We start from the raw sequence: 21,467 nt of genomic DNA on the forward strand, positions 1-21,467 counted from the left end.
AATTCTTAGGTTGGAACGTGTATTCATTTTTCACCCCTCATTTTTACTCTACCATATAAAAGTCACATCATTTATCCACACTCTTGAAAACCTATAAAGTTGTCACTCTTCACTTCCTCTTATTTTATTTTCTTATTTTTTAAGTTAAACTAAAATAGTATATTGATTCAATTCACTCTGCAACAAATTATTCCCATGCGGTAGCCATCACCGCACAACATATTGCCCATCGTGTGGTGCCACATGGCACTAACCACATTGTGTAGCGTGACCACACAAACCTGCCTTATGAGCAAGGTATTGCAAAGATGGTCCCTAAATTTGAAATTCATTACAAGAACCATCCTTATGGCTAACTATGTTAGTTAAGATTTGTTAAGTATAAACCTTTACTCATGAAATGAAAAATATACCCCTTTCTTAGGCTCTCTTGCGACTTAACCCTTATTGGTAACAATGGTTTTGTGCCCTTCGTAGAGGTTGTCTCTCTCGAGAAAATCCGGTCAGTTTCTCCTCATTTTTTGGTAAGTGATTTAGCAAAGTTTGGCACTATTGATGCTTACCATATGGATAAATGCAGGAACTTACAATCCTCTTCCACAATTCACCACTAAACCTCTTTTGTTACTGGTTTCTGATAAACACTGAAACACACTCCCGTTTATAAATTTGTAAAGAAAAAATGGATAATGGGGAAGGAGAACCTGAATTATAGTGCTCAGAGCCTCACACAATGAACATCATGAGGGATAAAACCAAACTATACTGAGCATATATTGAACACCATGGGGGATAAACCGACATAATGATGTGAGAAAAACATGGAGAACTGCCTTAGGCAGGTTATAAAAAAACCGCATCTACCAACCCACAACTCTAAACTGTAATTGTATGTCTGATAAAAAAAACCAAATGTTGGCTAGTACCAATTATATTTTCAATAATATACATTTTCAATAAAACCAAATGTTGGCTAGTACCAATTATTTCACATGGTATTGATTGTATTATATGTATGAACTCCCAAACTGAATTACCCCTCAAAGACACACATAGACACACACATAAGTATGAAATTTAATATGACATTCTTGGAAACTATTTATTTGACACAAATTAAAGAGAATGAGAATATTAGTCAGCAACAAATTCCAATGATGAAGTCGAGGGGTAGTTTGGTAATTACATTAACCTTTTGTTGAGGCAGCCATGAGGGAGTCATTGGGGCAGCCATGAGAGAGGATGAATTAGCTCAATTTTGGTTCAGGTAAAAGAAGCAGCTAAGCAAAGGGATAAAAAATGTAATTTACTCAATATATGTATAGGAAAAAGGAATCGACATTTTTATTTGATATAATTTACCCTACATGTTCATAAATAAAAAGTATAAGGTTTTGTGAAGAACATGAAAGTGTTACATATATGTTTTTAATGTCATATAATTTCTGGACCTTTTTGCCCTTGTTCATGATATAATGGTTTTTTGGACAAATAAACTCAGTGTATCAGTAAAGTACAATGACATAATAGTAAAGTACCTTTTTCGCACATGTTCATGTATTAGTAAAGTACAATGACATAATAATAACATAACATAATTAAGATGGATTACCCTTGACAAACAACAAATTGTAATCATATGGTATTGAAAAGATATAGTGCTCAGAGCCTCACACAATGAACATCATGAGGGATAAAACCAAACTATACTGAGCATATATTGAACACCATGGGGGATAAACCGACATAATGATGTGAGAAAAACATGGAGAACTGCCTTAGGCAGGTTATAAAAAAACCGCATCTACCAACCCACAACTCTAAACTGTAATTGTATGTCTGATAAAAAAAACCAAATGTTGGCTAGTACCAATTATATTTTCAATAATATACATTTTCAATAAAACCAAATGTTGGCTAGTACCAATTATTTCACATGGTATTGATTGTATTATATGTATGAACTCCCAAACTGAATTACCCCTCAAAGACACACATAGACACACACATAAGTATGAAATTTAATATGACATTCTTGGAAACTATTTATTTGACACAAATTAAAGAGAATGAGAATATTAGTCAGCAACAAATTCCAATGATGAAGTCGAGGGGTAGTTTGGTAATTACATTAACCTTTTGTTGAGGCAGCCATGAGGGAGTCATTGGGGCAGCCATGAGAGAGGATGAATTAGCTCAATTTTGGTTCAGGTAAAAGAAGCAGCTAAGCAAAGGGATAAAAAATGTAATTTACTCAATATATATATAGGAAAAAGGAATCGACATTTTTATTTGATATAATTTACCCTACATGTTCATAAATAAAAAGTATAAGGTTTTGTGAAGAACATGAAAGTGTTACATATATGTTTTTAATGTCATATAATTTCTGGACCTTTTTGCCCTTGTTCATGATATAATGGTTTTTTGGACAAATAAACTCAGTGTATCAGTAAAGTACAATGACATAATAGTAAAGTACCTTTTTCGCACATGTTCATGTATTAGTAAAGTACAATGACATAATAATAACATAACATAATTAAGATGGATTACCCTTGACAAACAACAAATTGTAATCATATGGTATTGAAAAGATGGGTACAGTGGGTGTCAAAAGTCTTAAAACATAGCAATGTTTCAAAATCCCAAACACAATGACATGAACTAAATGTTATATATCATGTGCTTGTACAACCAACATGTCTAATTATAACATCACACTGTATCAAACTTCAAAAACATGATCATATTTACAATCACATCTATCTACTTGGCATAGTTACTATCTCAAAAATCTGAATGAAATGAAAAGACTTCATGACAACGATGAATCGGAACAACACACTTAAGTCTTTTTCCTGTAAAGAAAGATAGTTCATTGTTTCGATAATCCCACCATTCATGTGCATCTGCATTGTTATTAATAACATCAACTTCAACCCATTGATTCTGAATGAGAACCCAAAGACCCCACATACGATCTCCATTTAGACAAGAAAAAATCCCAATTTTCCCTCAAATTTTATTAGCCTCAAAGTATACGACATATAATGTATATGTGTATACGGTGAAAATATGATTACATATTCTTCAGAATATGCATCAAATCGCAATATTTGATAGTTTGACAGTAAGATGTAAACTACACCTTTACTTATGATTGCTTCATCCGATACAGGATGAACAGAAGATGGTAACCGAATATTACCAAGGTCCCTCCATTCCCATGTAGTTGAGTGAAATAATTATACTCAGAAGTTTTCATAACCATGATCCTTTGTCAAGTCGCTACAACAACAAAAAAAAACATAAAAGTTATACAACCAACTAAAACAAATAGTTAAATAATAATAGTAAAACAGGCTTACGATGGCTTTGCATATGATAAACGAATGATCTTGAAATGCAACGGGTTCGAACGCATAACCACCATAGCAAACTTAACCGCAATGTACTTATAAATTGTAAATGGTAATGTTTTGTTATCTAAAGTCGTTGGCTTACAGACAAATAAAAACTTTGTTTGATATTCATCTGGATTATCACATTCACCAAGAATGAGTCCGTTCAATGAAGTTGCTAAAATTGTACACGCTTTTGGTAGACAACCAATGTCAAAATTATTCGCACCACACGACGGAACAAACTGACGCTCTATCGTTCCCCATGGTTTTTTTGTTGAACAATAATTCCATGAAGCACATTATTTTTTCGCTTGTAAAGATCAACAGCATGGTTGTTGTAAGTTAGTTTTTCAATACGTTTACTTGTACAACGTATAATATGGAATGTCTTTAATGATGTTCTTGAAAGAATTTCAATAAACACGTCAGTCTCCAATAATGCTAGCTGTAAAACAATCAAAATAATCATATAATGAACAAACATAAAGTAAAATTAAATGTTTAAAATACATATAACATATGAATGCTAAAAAAAGGTACATGAAAGTATAAAATTACAAAAATGACGTCTAGGGTAAGCTAAAAAATCGAATGCCAATATCGATAACAATCAAGTCCATCACATATTTATTATATACATTACCAAGAACATCTTCACACTACAAGGTAACAATGTAAAACCAATCAATTTATCATAACGAAGCAAACAATATTTCATAAAAAAATAACATATAAGATAGTAATATAACAATCACGGTGCAAGTATAACAAAATAAATTAATCAAACTTTATACCAAATTATAAGAATGGGTAAAAATCCCAGTAATATGATAGAAATAAGGTGAAATTGAAAAAAACAACAAATTAATTGAGTATATCTTTCACTATATATAGTCTACTTTACGTGTTTTATCCATAATAGCATAATACTTTGCTTTTATTCGTTAAAATGATAACTTTGTTGCATTTATTCTTTGCTTTTATTGCTTAAAATGATAACTATGTTGCAATTATTCTTAAAAATGAGAAATAAATTGTTAATATTGGTGATCCTTTTCTGCAAATGGACAAACTTTGACAAAAAAAAAACAATTTGTATATCTCATATCCTTACAAATTTAGCCAAAGAAGAGTATACAAATGTTGTACATTAATGAAAAGGAAACATCTAAGCAAAGGGGGAAAATATGTAGTTTAGTCAGTATATGTATAAGCTAAAGTAATTGACATTAAGTAAAATCGAATGGTATAAAAAAAACCATTATAAGTACAATGCTATTATACGGAAAGTGTAATGACCATTATGCCCCCTCCCCCACCCCACCCTATTTGTACATCTCTTTAATAATTGGAATTCACAAAAACTTAACATTCGGGTTGTTAGATTTGACAGCCATGGACCAAGATTACAAAACTGGAGCATAAGGACCAAAAGTCAAACCAAGCACTAAAATTCAAGTAACGGGTAATCATCCAGACTTGAAGGCTAATGTACATAAAATGAGTATATAACCTAATACAAAGTACCGTTATATAACATTTACATTCAGAGATGTAAAAATCACACCAAAGAGCACAACGCGCAACAAAAATAGAAGAAGAAGACTAAAAAATAATCCAAATTTGCTATTGACTTAAACATAATTGAAAAAGATACCTTCGTGTGGAGTTGTGTTTGATGATTGATTTCATATCCTTAAGTATCCTCTATTGTTGATTGTAGGAAACAAAGAAAATGATGTAACAGAGCTGTAGAATAAAAAAATCGGTATAATCTTAAAGAAATAGAAAACTTATGTAGATAGGGCAGAAAAAACAATTAAGATCGTGATGGAGAATATGTACAAACATCATTGTGAGAAAAACGTGGATAAGTGCTTGATTGCGGTTAAAAAAACCGCATGTACCAACTACCTGGTAATCTCATGTCTGCAAAAAATAACCAATATTGCCCTCTACTGATTTTATTTTCAATAAATTACAATTTCAGTCAAATAAAATATGTAATTGAATATGAACCAGATTATTTGTCAAAATCATGTATGTAATTGAATTCAATAAAAAGTGATTGATTATTACTAAATGTGACAACCCGAAATTTCTATCTTGTACAACCATTCAATTCAATCAAATTCAGACTAGTTTCTGCTATCTTTTAGCATTGTTAAGAGTCTGTTTGAGAGTTTCTGAGCCCAGTGTAATGTATGAATGAATGTTGAGATTAGTTAGCTTGAGATCGAGAGGTTAAATTCGAACCAGAAAATAACTCATAAGGTGTTCACGGCCGCAAACTAGGTTCACGGCCGTGAACCACCTCCTATATATATATATATATATATATATATATATATATATATATATATATATATATATATATATATATATATATATATATATATATATATATATATATATATATAATAGTGACCTCATTTCTTCTCATTTCTCCTCCTCCCAACCGTGAACACACCCATTCTCTCTCAAAAAGCTTCAACCGTGAACACTCTAAAGCCTCAAAAACGTAAATGTGCCATCCTTAATCTTGTCATACTTGAAAGACTACTAGATCCTAGCCATGACTTGTCAAGTTTCATCATCATCTTCATAGATTCATAAGGTCCGTGAACACTTCATGAGGCCGTGAACCTCATGAGGCCGTGAACTCTATACGGCCACAAACCCATCCTTGGGTGGCCGTAAACCCCTTCCAAGCTTCCATTTGTAAGCCTAATTGTAACATCCCGAAATTCAGGAACAACTATTTAACCCTTCTCTTTTTTCAAGTTGTCAAGATTAGCCCTTGAGTGGAAATTGTAGCAAATGAGTACGCTGGGCGTACTCAAGAGTACGTTGCGCGTACTCATGCGCTTATTTTGGACGCGGACTCGCCTAGGTACGCTGGGCGTACCCAGGGTTACGCTGGGCGTAGTTGGCCCAGGTGCAAAACCCTAATTGTGGCTTGAGGGCTATAAAAGGAATGAGATGGTCTTGTCCCCAGCCACCATCCCTCAGAGAGAAACCCTAGGAGAGCAATATTATCGTTCTAAAGCTAGTGTGTGTGAGTTCTTGAGCTAGAAAGTGCCTTTGTGTGTTAGTGAAGAAGAAGAGGAGGTTCTTGTGGAGGCTAGAAGTTGAAATGCAAGTTTGGATCTGAGTTCTTCAGAGGAAGGAGCTTTATTTAGAGGTAAAAAGCTCAGAACTTTCCTCTTTATTTTGGTTTGGTGTTGCATGGACCATTTCTAGGGTTAAAGTCCCAAAGATGGAGACTTTATGAGCATAAGGGACTCCATGGACCTAGATCTGTCCCATTTCAGGGATATTTGTGTTATAGATCCATAAAAATTCCATCTTGGATCGCGGGAAGGCGCCGACATGATCCGTACACACTGAGAGGATTTATGTATTTGAGGATCTTGGGAATTGTTTATTGTGATAACACGTGATACATAGGATTACTATGATATTTTATGAATGAAAGCATGTTTTTAAAATGAAAAATTGTTTTGGAAATTTACGTCGTTACAAGTTGGTATCAGAGCCTTGGTTTGAGGGATTCAGGTACATCTTCGGATGAATCTGAACTCAAAATGAGGAATTGAGAAAGTTTTCATAAAATAAACATTTTTTCTAAGAGAGTAAAAGATTTTGAGAAAAGCAGAACGAAGCAGTGTGTACGATCAGCCAGCGCCTGAACGATGATTTCCCAAAATACCCTTACATTATGTGTTATGAGATATGTTATGATATGATATGCTATGATATGATATGCATGCTCGAGTAGGCTAGGTGTTCCTATTAGGACTAGAGTGGCCTGATCTGTGATGCCTTAGCCTAGGAGTTACTGCTACTATGAGATGCTTCGAGAGTAAGTAGGTAGCAGCGAGGAACTTATGAGTGGTCTACTAGAGAGTAGCCTGAGTTTAGTGAGATATAGAGTACTTGTGATCTGGGATCCTAGGAGGAGGACTTGGGGTGAATACCGATGCGCTGTGGAAGGTAGTATAAGGGCCCGTACTACTGGAAACACCGGATCGGTGAGCAGTCCAAGTAAGAATCTTCAGGGTACTAAAGAACAAGTAGGGTTGAGTATCGAGTGCGAGTATGCTCGAACAAGTCTCTGATTCTTTTGTGTTGTGTTTCAGAGACATCATGGTTGGGACGCGCCACCACCCAGGAGGCAGTGGTACCAGTGGTACCAGCGATGAGGAGATTCATAGGTTGATTCACGAGGAGGTGGTTGCGGCCATTCGAGCTGGGATACCAGAGATGTTCGGGTCTATCAAGACCATGCTGATCGAGACTTTTGATGAGCAGTACGCTGCTCTTACTGAGGTTGCTGTTGCTGCGGCCACCGCAGCCGTCGCTGCTGCCAGGCCGTAGGGGGTGACTCGTTGCTGTACCGAGAATTCAGCAACACGAAGCCACCAGAGTTTGATGGGACGCAGGACCTGATTGCTTCGATGAGGTGGATTTCTGATATCGAGGGATGCTTCTACACCTGCTCGTGTCCGGAGCATCTAAGGGTTCGGTTTGCGTTGAACCAGCTTCGCTTGGGAGCGAAGGACTGGTGGAAGTTTGTGACGGCAGACTTCACTACGGCAGAGCTTACTGCGGTGACCTGGGAGAGGTTCACCACGATGTTTCGAGATGAGTATGTTCCCCCTGTGGAGAGGGAACGTCTGGCCCAGGAGTTCTTATCCCTCAAGCAGGGAACTGAGTCTGTGACGGTGATTACGAGGATGTTTCACGAGAGGGCGTTGTTTTGCCATGAGCACGTGTCGACTGAGCAGGCACATATAAGCCGGTACTTAAGCATACTGAGGAGGGATATCCGGGAGTTCGTGGCGAACTCGTCATACCGGACATTTGTCGAGCTTCACGCAAATGCCCGGAAGAGAGAGATTGAGCTGGAGACTCAGGTCAGGGAGGAGGCTGAGTCTCAGAGGAGGGACAGGCGACCGACACAGGTGCAGCCGGCAGCCAAGCGGGCAAAGCCCGCTGATTCGAGATCTGGGGGTCCGAAGGGCCGCACTTATGGAAAGTGCGGCAAGAGCCACGAGGGAGGGTGCAGGGCTGGGGTGTGTTACAAGTGTGGGAAGGAGGGGCATTACGCGAGGGATTGCCCCAAGGGATTCTCGGTTTGCTTTCATTGCAACCAGACCGGCCATCGGAAGGCCGAGTGCCCATAGTTGCTGCAGGGATCAACACAGGGATCTGCACCTGTTGCTCGAGCTACTGAGACCCGACCAACGAAGGCCGAGGCACCGAAGGCTCGCGGGAGAGCCTTCCAGTTGACAGCGGAGGAGGTCCGCGCAGCGCCCGATGTCGTGGCTGGTATGTATTCTTTTATTTATTTATGCTGAGTTTGAGATATTGTGCTTATATAATGTTATGCGTAGGTACTTTTCTTATGAGTTCTGTACCTGCTTTGGTGTTATTTGACTCGGGTGCGAGTCGGTCTTTTGTGTCGTTAGCGTTTAGTCAACACATCAGTATCCAGCGGGAGGCGTTGAGTCGACCTCTACGAGTTTCCATAGCTGACGAGCGAGCGGTATATGCTACGGAGGTGATTCGGGGATGTGTACTCGAGATCTTCGGGGTTGAGTTTCCGATTGATCTGGTCCCGATTGCGATGGGGGACGTGTGTGTTATAGTGGGTATGGATTGGTTGAGCCGTTTTGGGGCAGTTATAGACTGCGAGCGACAGTTGGTGACGATACGAGACCCTAGTGGGGGAGTTCTTACAGTGTACGGTGAGGGTACCCGTTCAGGGTCAGCATTCTGTTCGGCTGTTAGAGCGAGGCAGAGTCTACAGCAGGGCTGTAGTGGGTTTGTGGCCTATGTGATGGACACACGAGTAGCAACGGAGAGACCTAGTTCTGTTGATGATGTGCCGATAGTGCGTGAGTTCCCGGATGTTTTCCCCGAGGAGTTGCCGGGTGTGCCTCCCGAGAGGCAGGTGGAGTTTCGCATCGATTTGGTTTCGGGAGCGACACCTATCGCCAAGGCGCCCTATCGCCTTGCGCCACCAGAGATGCAGGAGTTATCCTCACAGCTGCAGGAGCTGCTGGGGAAGGGGTTTATTCGACCAAGTAGCTCACCGTGGGGAGCGTCGATCCTTTTTGTCAAGAAAAAGGATGGTTCACATCGGATGTGCATTGATTTCCGGGAGTTGAACAAGTTAACGGTCAAGAACCGTTACCCACTGCTGAGGATTGATGATCTGTTTGATCAGTTACAGGGAGCGTCTTGGTTCTCCAAGATTGATCTGAGGTCTGGATATCATCAGATGAGAATGCGAGATGAGGATATCCAGAAGACGACGTTCAAGACTCGTTATGGGCATTACGAGTTCGTGGTGATGCCTTTCGGGCTCACCAATGTACCGGCAGCGTTCATGGATCTCATGAACAGGGTGTGTAGGCCGATGTTGGATCGATCGGTGATCGTGTTCATCGATGACATATTGGTGTATTCGAGATCCAGAGAGCAGCATGAGGAGCATTTGAGGGAGATCCTCGGAGTTCTGAGATCGGAGAGGCTTTACGCCAAATTCTCCAAGTGTGATTTCTGGTTATGAGAGGTCCAGTTCCTGGGACATCTCGTTAATCAGAATGGGATATTGGTCGATCCGGCCAAGATTAAAGCGGTGATGAGTTGGGAGGTGCTGAGAACCCCCACCGAGATCAGGAGTTTTCTGGGGTTGGCCGGCTATTATAGGAGATTTATTAAAGATTTCTCCAAGATCGTCGTGCCTCTCACCAGGTTGACCCGGAAGGGCGTTACTTTTTCGTAGGGTCCTGAGCAGCAGGCCTCGTTTGAGACTCTTCGCCAGAGGTTGTGCGAAGCCCCGGCGTTATCCCTTCCAGAGGGAATGGAGGATTTTGTGGTGTACTGCGACGCATCGATATCAGGGTTGGGTGTGGTGCTTATGCAGAGAGGGCATGTGATAGCGTATGCATCGAGGCAGCTGAAGCCTCATGAGACGAGGTATCCCACCCACGATCTGGAGTTGGGGGCAGTGGTGTTCGCTCTCAAGATCTGGCGCCATTACCTGTACGGGGTTCGGTGTACCATATACACGGACCACAACAGTTTAAAGTATCTGATGGATCAGCCCAACCTGAATATGCGCCAGAGGAGATGGTTGGATGTGGTAAAGGATTACGATTGTGAGATCCTGTACCACCCGGGCAAAGCTAATGTTGTAGCTGATGCGCTGAGCCGTAGGGCGGAGAGTGCCCCGATTCGAGACATTTGTATGCGACTGACAGTGATGACTCAGGTGTTGGACACCATTCGGGAGGCCCAGGCAGAGGCCGTGATACCAGAGAACCGCAAGAGGGAGCGGGTGATCGGGCAGGTGTCCGAATACATTACCGATAGTCGAGGGCTGATGACCTTTCAAGGTCGGATTTGGGTGCCATATGCAGGCGGGGCACGTACCATTCTGATGGAGGAGGCGCATAGATCGAGGTTCTCGATCCATCCCAGGGCCACGAAGATGTACTTGGACCTGAAGAAGGATTATTGGTGGCCCTGTATAAAGAGGAATGTCGCGTGGTTTGTCGAGAGGTGCTTGACCTGTCGCAAGGTTAAGGCCGAGCACCAGCATCCGCATGGCAAGTTGCAGCCGCTTGAGGTTCCCCAGTGGAAGTGGGAACAGATTTCCATGGATTTCATCACCAAATTGCCGAGGATCGCGAGGGGTGTCGATGTAATTTGGGTGATCGTCGACCGGCTGACGAAGAGCGCGCATTTTCTTGCTATCAGTGAGAGCTCTTCAGCTGAGAGGTTGGCAGAGTTGTATGTGAGGGAGGTGGTATCGCGTCATGGAGTACCGATCTCGATTGTGTCAGATCGAGATGTACGTTTCACTTCCAGGTTCTGGAAGAAGTTCCACGAGGAGTTGGGCACGAGGTTGCACTTCAGTACCGCTTACCACCCCCAGTCGGACGGACAGAGTGAACGGACGATTCAGACGCTCGAGGACATGCTTCGAGCATGTGTGTTGGACTTCGGAGGAAGTTGGGACACGTACTCGCCGTTGGCTGAGTTTTCCTACAACAACAGCCACCATTCTAGTATTGGTATGCCTCCCTTCGAGTTGTTGTATGGGAGGAGGTGTCGGACTCCCATTTGTTGGGGAGAGGTAGGACAGCGGGTGATGGGTAGCAATGAGATAGTGCTGCAGATGACAGAGAAGATACAGCAGGTTAGACAGAGGTTACTGACGGCTCAGAGTCGTCAGAAGAGTTATGCAGATCGGCGACGATCCGAGCTGGAGTTTCAGGTGGGGGACTTCGTACTCCTGAAAGTGTCCCCTTGGAAAGGAGTGATCCGATTCAGGAAGAGGGGCAAGCTGGGGCCCCGGTACATCGGTCCGTTCATGGTGACCGCGAGGGTGGGCAAGGTAGCATATCCGTTGGAGCTACCTGCGGAGTTGAGCCAGATTCATGATACCTTCCACGTGTCTCAGTTAAGGAAGTGTATATCCGACGAGTCGGCGGTGGTACCGCTGGAGGATATTCAGGTGGATGCGAGCCTGAATTATGCTGAGAGGCCAATCGCGATTGTGGATCGAAAGATCAAGGTTCTGAGGAACAAGGAGGTGCCACTGGTTCAGGTTCAGTGGCAACATCGGAGGGGGTCTGAGCTGACTTGGGAGACAGAGTCAGAGATGCGGGAGTAGCATCCGGAGTTGTTTTCAGCATGAGACTTCAAGGGCGAAGTCTGGTTCTAGTGGGGGAGAATTGTAACATCCCGAAATTCAGGAACAGCTATTTAACCCTTCTCTTTTGTCAAGTTGTCAAGATTAGCCCTTGAGTGGAAATTGTAGCAAATGAGTATGCTGGGCGTACTCAAGAGTACGCTGCGCGTCCTCATGCGCTTATTTTGGACGCGGACTCGCCTAGGTACACTGGGCGTACCCAGGGTTACGCTGGGCGTAGTTAGCCCAGGTGCAAAACCCTAATTGTGGCTTGAGGGCTATAAAAGGAATGAGATGGTCTTGTCCCCAGCCACCATCCCTCAGAGAGAAACCCTAGGAGAGCAATATTATCGTTCTAAAGCTAGTGTGTGTGAGTTCTTGAGCTAGAAAGTGCCTTTATGTGTTAGTGAAGAAGAAGAGGAGGTTCTTGTGGAGGCTAGAAGTTGAAGTGCAAGTTTGGATCTGAGTTCTTTAGAGGAAGGATCTTCATTTAGAGGTAAAAAGCTCAGAACTTTCCTCTTTATTTTGGTTTGGTGTTGCATGGACCATTTCTAGGGTTAAAGTCCCAAAGGTGGAGACTTTATGAGCATAAGGGACTCCATGGACCTAGATCTGTCCCATTTCAGGTATATTTGTGTTATAGATCCATAAAAATTCCATCTTGGTCGTTGTTATGAGGTCATGCTTGAATTATGAGCTTTCTAGAGTTGGGAAATGGAATGTTATGGGTGTTAGTGACTTGTCCAGCCATGCAAAGGCTTAAAGTCACCAACTTTATGGATTAAGAGGCTTGGAAATGGTCAGATCTAGAAGTTGGACGTGGGTCTTAACTGTTTAAGACCTCAAGAGCTTAGAGTCTGAAACTGAGAGTTACGCGGGGCGTAATCCCAGTACGCGCGGCGTAAGGGGTCGCGCACCCCGTTTCTGTGAGGACGTCGGGTATGCCCAGCGTACATGTTTGGTACGCGCAGCGTAACCCGGAGAGTTGACTTTTGTTGACTTTTAGGGTTTGGTCAACTTTAGGGTCTTTGAGCCATGAGAGGGGTAAAATGGTCTTTTACCCTTCTGAGAGTACTAAGAGAGGGAATAGTCTAGCCTTGAGAGATATATTGATTTAGAGTGTTTATTTCATATGATTAGGCGGAGGCTAGACCAGATTTTACAGAGTTCGAGATTACCGAGTTACCCGAGGTGAGTCTTCTCACTATACATTACCTAGAGTGGTATTTATGTGTAGACCAGAGGGTCTTGTATGCTATGTGTATATATGAGATTATGTGCATTGTGTTATATGTATGCTATGTGTTGAACAGACCGGGCCGGAGGGCCCAACGATATAGACCGGACCGAAGGGTCCAACGACACAGACTGGACCGAAGGGTCCGACGAGCTATGACCGGACCAGAGGGTCCAACGAGCTACGGGACTGGAGGGTCCCGCTGAGACACATCGACCAGAGGGTCGTATTATAGCCTCGAGTGGCGTATGTGTTGTATGTGGTATTTTGGGGAACTCACTAAGCATTTATGCTTACAGTTGTTGTGTTATGTGTTTCAGGTACTAGCGAGGATCGTGGGAAGGCGTCGGCATGATCCGTACACACTGAGAGGATTTATGTATTTGAGGATCTTGGGAATTGTTTATTGTGATAACATGTGATACATAGGATTACTATGATATTTTATGAATGAAAGCATGTTTTTAAAATGAAAAATTGTTTTGGAAATTTACGTCGTTACACTAACACTTCATTTAGGGTGTTTCCTACAATCTTAGGTGGTTTCCTATACTTGTTAGTAGTTATAACCACTAATTAAATACACATATATGTGAATATATGCCTTATAGGATCCAACTGTGCTTCGGAACTTCATTTGTGAATTCAAGCATCCTATATCTATCTTATCTTCCAGATTACTCACAATCAGGTGAGTTCATACCCTTATGCTTTTACTATTTTTAATGTTTTCAGGGGGGGATACAAGCCAAACACAAATAATTTTGTGAATTTATACAAGAATTTCAACAAGTTTAAAACTTATGCAATTGGTACAACTAATAGATTTCCATGTTTTATAAAATATTTAGATATTTTAATCCCTTTTGTAACATGTTGAGCATAAGGGAAGTTTTCAACATACAACCATGATTGCATAGTTTTCAGATCAATACGTAAACCAAGTACACATCATACATGCAAACTATAATAGGTATAGTTTGGGTTTTCAGTACACAGTTTTACAAATTCAGAGTGTTACACAGCAAAACACATAAACTATGACAGATTTAGTTTATGATATACATTACTGTAAGATTGCAACATTTAATAATTATTTAAATATAATTATTACCTTATACGGTATACACACGGGTTTAAATACAGTAGATCAATACAGAACTACACGTAAACTAGTTAATACAGGATTGTGAGACAACACTTCAATAGTACCCTTCGGGGTACATGTTAAATCCTATCATAGTATAACCAGAGTCTCCTGGAGGGAGAGCGTGAGATTTGTGAATAGATCTATTCGGCACTGACAATCCCACACCTGAACTGCTAGCTACAGTTAGGCAGGCATGCCTGGGGTGACAAATGTCATTTAACCGACACTTGAAGAACGTCGTAAATGTCACTATGTCATATCAAGCATGGTTATAAGACTCACAATAGTATAAACTAACCATTTGTTTACAGGATTTCATTTCTTCAAATAGTTTATTTTCATAAACAGAACATACTATACATACTGGTGGTAGCCAAGGTTTTCAAACAGAACAAACTACACATACTGGTGGTAGCCAGGGTTTCATACAGAACATACTATACAAGGGTTTTTGTACAGAATACACACATACTACGATTGGTAGTAACCAGACATACAAACTAACGTTTTTCCTATACTACAACAGGATACAGTAACAAATATTCATAGTTAATTCTATAATTCCTTAGTTATGCATCAAAGTTATGTATAAAGAATATTGATAGACTGTGGAATGTGTGGTTTCCGCCTCATTTCCTGTTCCTTGTTTGCTTGTGGGCTTAGGGCAGATCCACATAATCAACTGTCTGTTCGATATTGGTTTATACGTGGCCAATATGAACTAACTGGTCATACAAGGAACTGGTATTATCATGCTTTACTAAAGAAAATATTGGATTTTCTTGGAAACATACGAACATTTTCACAGATTCGTCAACAGGTTTTCATTACAAAAACATTGATTATGAACTCACCAACTTTATGCTGGTACTCTTTAAAAACTGCTTGGATTCTCAGGAAATCAGTAGACAGGTACCTCCTGAAGTTTTGAGAAGACGGAGCGTATAGAGTCACGTCTGTTACTTTTGTTATACTTTTGATGTATAAAAACATGAATCAAACCGATGTAAATGTTTTACTTAATCAATGTAATGGTTGTGTTTACTTTGATTACTATGATGCAATTTTTGTGATACTATACATGACGTCATCCACCCCCGAACGTTTCCGTCGTTCCGGTTTAGGGGTGTGACAGTAAAATCAACGAAAATTTTTTGATTTGGCACAAATTAAAGAGTATACGTGACTTCAAAATAGATTGTGTAACAGTATACCTACTAACCCTTAAGATTTCTTCCATATTTTTATGTATATAAAAATTATTCAATTTAAAATACAAAATTTATCATTTTCTACTAAAAGATAACTACCACATAAATATAACCATTAATATAGTGATTTGGGATTATATTGTGATTATCATCTGTCGAATGATCATCATGCAAATATATTCAGTTATATTTTGAATATTATCTATCAAATTATTATTCATTACATATTCAGTTAAAAATAAAAATGTAGGATGAAATTACCCCTGAAACACTCACATCATACACTCGATCGTAGGAGTATGTAATTCCCAATGTCCCCTTGCTGCCTATCATATATGATATTTTTATTAACGTATAAAATCTTTATAAATAGTTATAAAAGAAATTTTCTACCCTTCATATTAACTTTGAAGGAAGTATTGATTGATCAGACGATTGAAAAGACTACTTTGTACACAAACGCTTCATTTGATTAATGTTGACAATTCAATGTAGAGGTAAATTATAAAAGACTTATTTATACACAACAATTTTTGTTAAGTTGTTGGCACACTTTCCGTTGTTGTCTATGTAAAATCGAAGTCCATCACGAGAGGTTACACGAGATACCGCCACATAAAGCTGACCATGAGCAAAAACTGGTTGAGACAAGTACACACAAACATGATTAAAAGTTTGGCCTTGACTTTTGTTTATTGTCATAGCGAAGCAAACTTTTACTGGAAACGGTTTTCTCTTAAATCTAAAAGGCCATGATATATCATTTGGAGTCATATCAACCCTTCCAATTAGAACTTTCTTTCCAACACGAGTTTCAGTAATAATAAATGCTTCAAGAACCCTCTGACTGATTTGTGTGACCACTAATCGAGTCCCGTTGCACAACCCTTTTTGCAAATTCAAGTTACGTAACAATATGATTGGTGCACCGACTTTTAGGTATAAGATATGGTTTGGAACACCTAAGAACCGCAACGTGTTAAGAAATTCAGTTGGATACATAATTTGCATTTCTTCAAAGTTATCCGTAGTCGCACATATAGCATCAACACTTAACATTTCATGCATGTCGACTGGCATACTTTCAAGAACATGTAAATTTATGTTGTCAACCTTGTCATTTGTCAGGCAAAGAATGCATCTTTCCTTTAAATAAGAGAATTCGCTAAGTCTATTCAAAATATTAGGGAATACATTGGATAACATTGCCTGAATAGGACTGTCACCAATAGGAATCAGAAGGTCATCATGTATAGTGATCCATGTAGCATCATCTTCGCCTTCAGCTGCAATTGTAGGAAGCTTACCATCCCCCATGTCAAGAATCCATGTATTAAATTCACGCATGTGTATCAATTCAACACCAATGATGATGGTTAGATTATGCAAACACATATTAGTTGTCAAGACAAAAACAATACATGCATTCTAGAGAGTACGCGAGTTGTTGATATCAACTCCAACGACATCGCAACGTGATCCATGCGGAATGATGGGCAAGATTTGCCGAAAGTCACCACCAAGTACTAAAATCTTCCCCCCGAAAAGCTGATTTTCAGAACTAGGGACGTAATACCGACAAACTGTTGGGTCAAAAATATGGTTTATACTTTACTTTTCTAGGCATTAATAGTTTTTGGTCGTGTAATATATTTTTGCAGTTGTATTTACGGCCCAATGGGTGTTTGCGGCCGTAAACCCATTTATGGCCCATATTCCCCAAGTATATATATATATATATAGGTGTTAGGTGGTTGAGGAGGAATTGATGAACAGAAGAGGAGTGTACGGAATAGAGAGAAAAGAGGAGCTTATGTGTGTGTATTTGAAGGTGTTCTAGAGAGAGAGAAAAGAGAGTGTGTGTTAGTGTGTGTGAATCTTGTATCTGGATCTTCATTCATATCAATACATACAAGATTCATCATATTCTTCTTCTCCTTCTCTTCTATTTGATCTGACATCATCCAATTGATTGAGATTCCGCACCATCAATTGGATCTGATTGATACACAAGCAGATTAGGGACTTACAATTGGTATTAGAGCCTGGATTGTATCGGTCAATTTTGTCAGATCTGGAGCTTATTTGATCTTATTTTCGAAAGATTTTTGCGTTTTTCGATAGATCTCTGAACATTAGGGGGGGTTTGTTCTTCGCGTTTTTCATAAAAACGGGTTTTTGATCGAGTTTTGGAGCAAAAAGGGGCAAAAATCGTTGTTTTTGGTCGTAACCAGCGAGGGGGTGGCGGCGTGTACGGCCAGCAGCTAGGGTTTCCGAAGTGTTTGCGGCCAGAATCAGTTAACGGACCGGAGTTTGCGGTCCGAGATTACGGCCCTCGGTTTACGGTCCTCGCACGTGTACGGTCCGAGTTTGCGGTCCAGCAGCGTTTACGGTTCGCACCTCGCCTCATTCAGCAGCCCCGCCTTGGTGTTTACCGCTCAGCAGCTTGCGGTCCTCGCCTCGCATCGCATCTTTTCGTTCTCGTCCTCACATCTCAGCATCTTCGCAGCATGCTTCAAAAAAAAATATCAATTTTGGGGGTGCCGGGGATCGAACCCGGGTCTCCTCCCAAATCAACTCAGCGCCTTACCAACTCCTCTAGCATCCGTGTTGTTCCATAACTCTCGTTTTTAATTCTTAAAGACTCGCTTTCTCGGTTCATAATTTTGCAATTTTGTCATTTTCAGCCCAAAAATCAATTTCCTTTATTTTCAAAATCCATTTTTAACCAAAAAATTTAGTTTTTAATTTTTGACTTTTATTTTTGACTTTTTACTTAAAATTTTGACTTTGACTTTTAAAATTTAACCTTTGACTTTAAACTTTGACTTTCTCATTTAACTTTTAAATTTTCAAATTTAGATTTTCGGTTTGACTTTTAAGTTTGGCTTTTCTGTTTGACTTTTAAGTTTGACTTTTTTAAATTTGACTTTTAAGGTTGACTTTTGAGTTTTTAGTCAAATAATTCAAAAAAAAAAACAGAAAAAGAGTGTACGGACAAGAGAGAAGAGAGGAGCTTTAGTGTGTGTTAGTGTGTGTGAATCTTGTATCTGGATCTTCATTCTAATCAAATCATACAAGATTCATCATCTTCTTATTCTCCTTCTCTTCTATTTGATCTGACATCATCCAATTGATTGGGATTCTGCACCATTAATTGGATCTGATTAATACACAAGCAGATTAGGGACTTACAATTGGTATCGGTTTCATTAGAAGCACAAGCATCAGGATTATCAAACAATTCATCAAACATTTCAAAGAAATTAAATTCAATAGGAGCAGATGTGGAAACATCACAAAAAACATTGTCATTTTGAACATCAGAAGCAAAAGATTTTTCATTACAAAGCTCCAAATAGTTTGCCAAAACCGAACAAGGCTCCGCCAAGATCGGTTTCGTCAAAGAGCAGTTCTGGATCTTCAACCACTTTTGGTAGAACATCCAGAGGCTCAGTGCAAACTAATAAGAAACATATTTCAAAACCACCTGAGACTGTTATAAAACCTAAATATCATTGGATGCCCAAATCAATTTCCAATCAATCATCATCATCCTCTGAAATGATTAAAAATGAGGATTCAAAATTTAAAACTTTAAAAGATAAATCAAACAAAGTGAAAAGGCAACCCAGGACAGTGATGACCTGGGTTCCCAAATCTAAATGATCCCACTTATTTTACAGGGACAGTTGCGGAGGAATGTCGTTCGTCCTTGGTACGTCGACAGCGGCTGCTCCCGACATATGACAGGAGACATCTCCCAATTGAGCGACATTCAATCTTTTAATGGGGGATATGTTTCCTTTGCAGGCGGAGAAGGTGGCAAGATCACTCAGAGAGGAACCGTTACAAATGGAGTGCTAAGTTTCGAGAATGTCAACTTTGCTCCTGAGTTAAAGCGCAGCTTGTTGAGTGTTTCCCAAATTTGCGACAAAGGCTATTCTACCCATTTTACCGACAAAGAGTGCATGATTCTCAAGCCATGCATTGTCATCCCGGAAGAGTGGATTCTTGTCAAATCTAAGCGGGATGGGAATGCTTACATTATCGATATGAATAGCAACATTCCTGAACAAGTCACTTGCCTCTTTTCGAAGGTCTCAGAACAAAATGCAATGTTGTGGCACCGACGACTCAGCCATGCTAACGCTAAAAACCTAAATCGTCTTGCAAAGAATAAGATGGTCCGAGGCTTACCTGTCAGAGACTTTATCACTTTTGAGAAGTGTGTGTCATGCGCCCAGGGTAAACATCATAGAAAACCACACCTACCAAAACATGTTAACTCAATCAGTCAGGTGCTCCACTTATTGCATATGGACTTATTTGGTCCGGTCAACGTCCTGAGCATCAACATAAGTTTGTACTGTCTAGTTGTGATCGATGATTTCTCTCGTTTTACGTGGGTCTTCTTCTTATCCAACAAATTTGGGGTTGCTGATCTGATAAAGAAGTTCATTGTGATGATTGAGAACCAAACCAATAACCAGGTGAAGGCGCTTCGTACTGATAATGGAACTGAATTCAAGAATGCAGTTCTTGATCATTTTTGCGCAGAAAAGGGAATTGTGCGTCAATACAGCTCTGCTCACACGCCTCAACAAAATGGTGTTGCTGAAAGGAGAAATAGAACATTAAAAGATGCTGCAAGGACGATGTTGTGTGGTTCCAAGTTACATGTTTTCTTTTGGGCTGAGGCGATTAACACTACTTGCTACGTGCAGAATCGTGTTTTAATCAACAAAGCTCAGATAAAGACACCGTATGAGATTCTATATGGACACAAGCCTTTAGTCAGTCATTTCCGTGTATTTGGCTGCCCTTGCACCCTTCTTCACTTGGAATCCAACCCAAAGATCAATGCCAAAGCCGATGATTGTTATTTTGTAGGGTATGCTGCGCGCACCGCGTATAGGGTTTACAACAAGAAGACAAAGCAGATTGTCGAATCCTATGACGTGCGCTGGTTGGAGGAGAATGAAACGGATGCTAGAGTGGGTCCTGACTGGTTATTTGATTACACATCGCTTTTCAAATCCTTAAATGTGTCTTCAGATGGTTCATATGGGTCCTCCTCTGGTTCGAAGATTATTTCTGAAGACGAAGACGAAGAAGTTGTGTACAGACCTCCAACGGTACCGCTTGAGGGGGAGTCATCTGTTCGACTTGGTAATCCAGAGTCTCTAGTTCGAAATGCTACTCCTGATGCTGATGCTACACCTCTTAACCCAGTTGAAAGAGAGTTCATGTCTAGAGATGCTTCCGCTGTCACTCCAACTTTTATGGAACTACTCTTTCCTGAAGAAATTGCTAATGAGTTTGTAGCAGATTCATCTCATGCGGATCAATTAGCAAATGATGGAGGTTTTAACATTCACACTCTTCCCGTTTCACTCAATGATATCAGCCAAGACATACCTTCAAGAATTCAACGCGATCATCCGATCGAAAACATCATTGGTCAGCAGGGCGATGGAGTTAAAACCAAAAGTCAGAGTGGAGATGTCAATACATGTCTCTATTCTTTCTTTATCTCTCAAATAGAGCCCAAGAATGTTGAAATGGCTTTGAATGAGCCCAGCTGGGTAGATGCTATGCATGAAGAGCTAAATCAATTTGAAAAGCTCGGGGTTTGGAAATTGGTTGAGTTACCAAAGGGCAAAAGGTCTCTTGACACACGCTGGGTCTATCGAAACAAGCAGGGTGATTCTGGTGTTATAGTGCACAATAAAGCAAGATTGGTGGTTCG

The 21,467-nt window shown here is 40.3% G+C and overlaps 1 protein-coding gene across 1 annotated transcript; it reads right to left on the reverse strand.

Moving 5' to 3' along the window:
• Window positions 1-16,228: 16,228 nt before the first annotated feature.
• On the reverse strand, window positions 16,229-17,110 carry LOC145130028 (uncharacterized). The gene has a single exon (XM_079064884.1). It carries the CDS (start codon window positions 17,108-17,110, stop codon window positions 16,229-16,231), a length of 882 nt encoding a protein of 293 aa, XP_078921010.1.
• Between the last annotated feature and the right edge of the window lie 4,357 nt (window positions 17,111-21,467).

This window comes from Lactuca virosa, chromosome 8, assembly GCF_052849685.1.
Source record: "Lactuca virosa cultivar CGN04683 chromosome 8, Lactuca_virosa_CGN04683_v6, whole genome shotgun sequence".
Lineage (NCBI taxonomy): Eukaryota > Viridiplantae > Streptophyta > Magnoliopsida > Asterales > Asteraceae > Lactuca > Lactuca virosa.

Coding starts and splice junctions, on each gene's coding strand:
- LOC145130028 (XM_079064884.1), bottom strand. CDS start 17,110: ATGTGTTTGCATAATCTAACCATCATCATTGGTGTTGAATTGATACAC.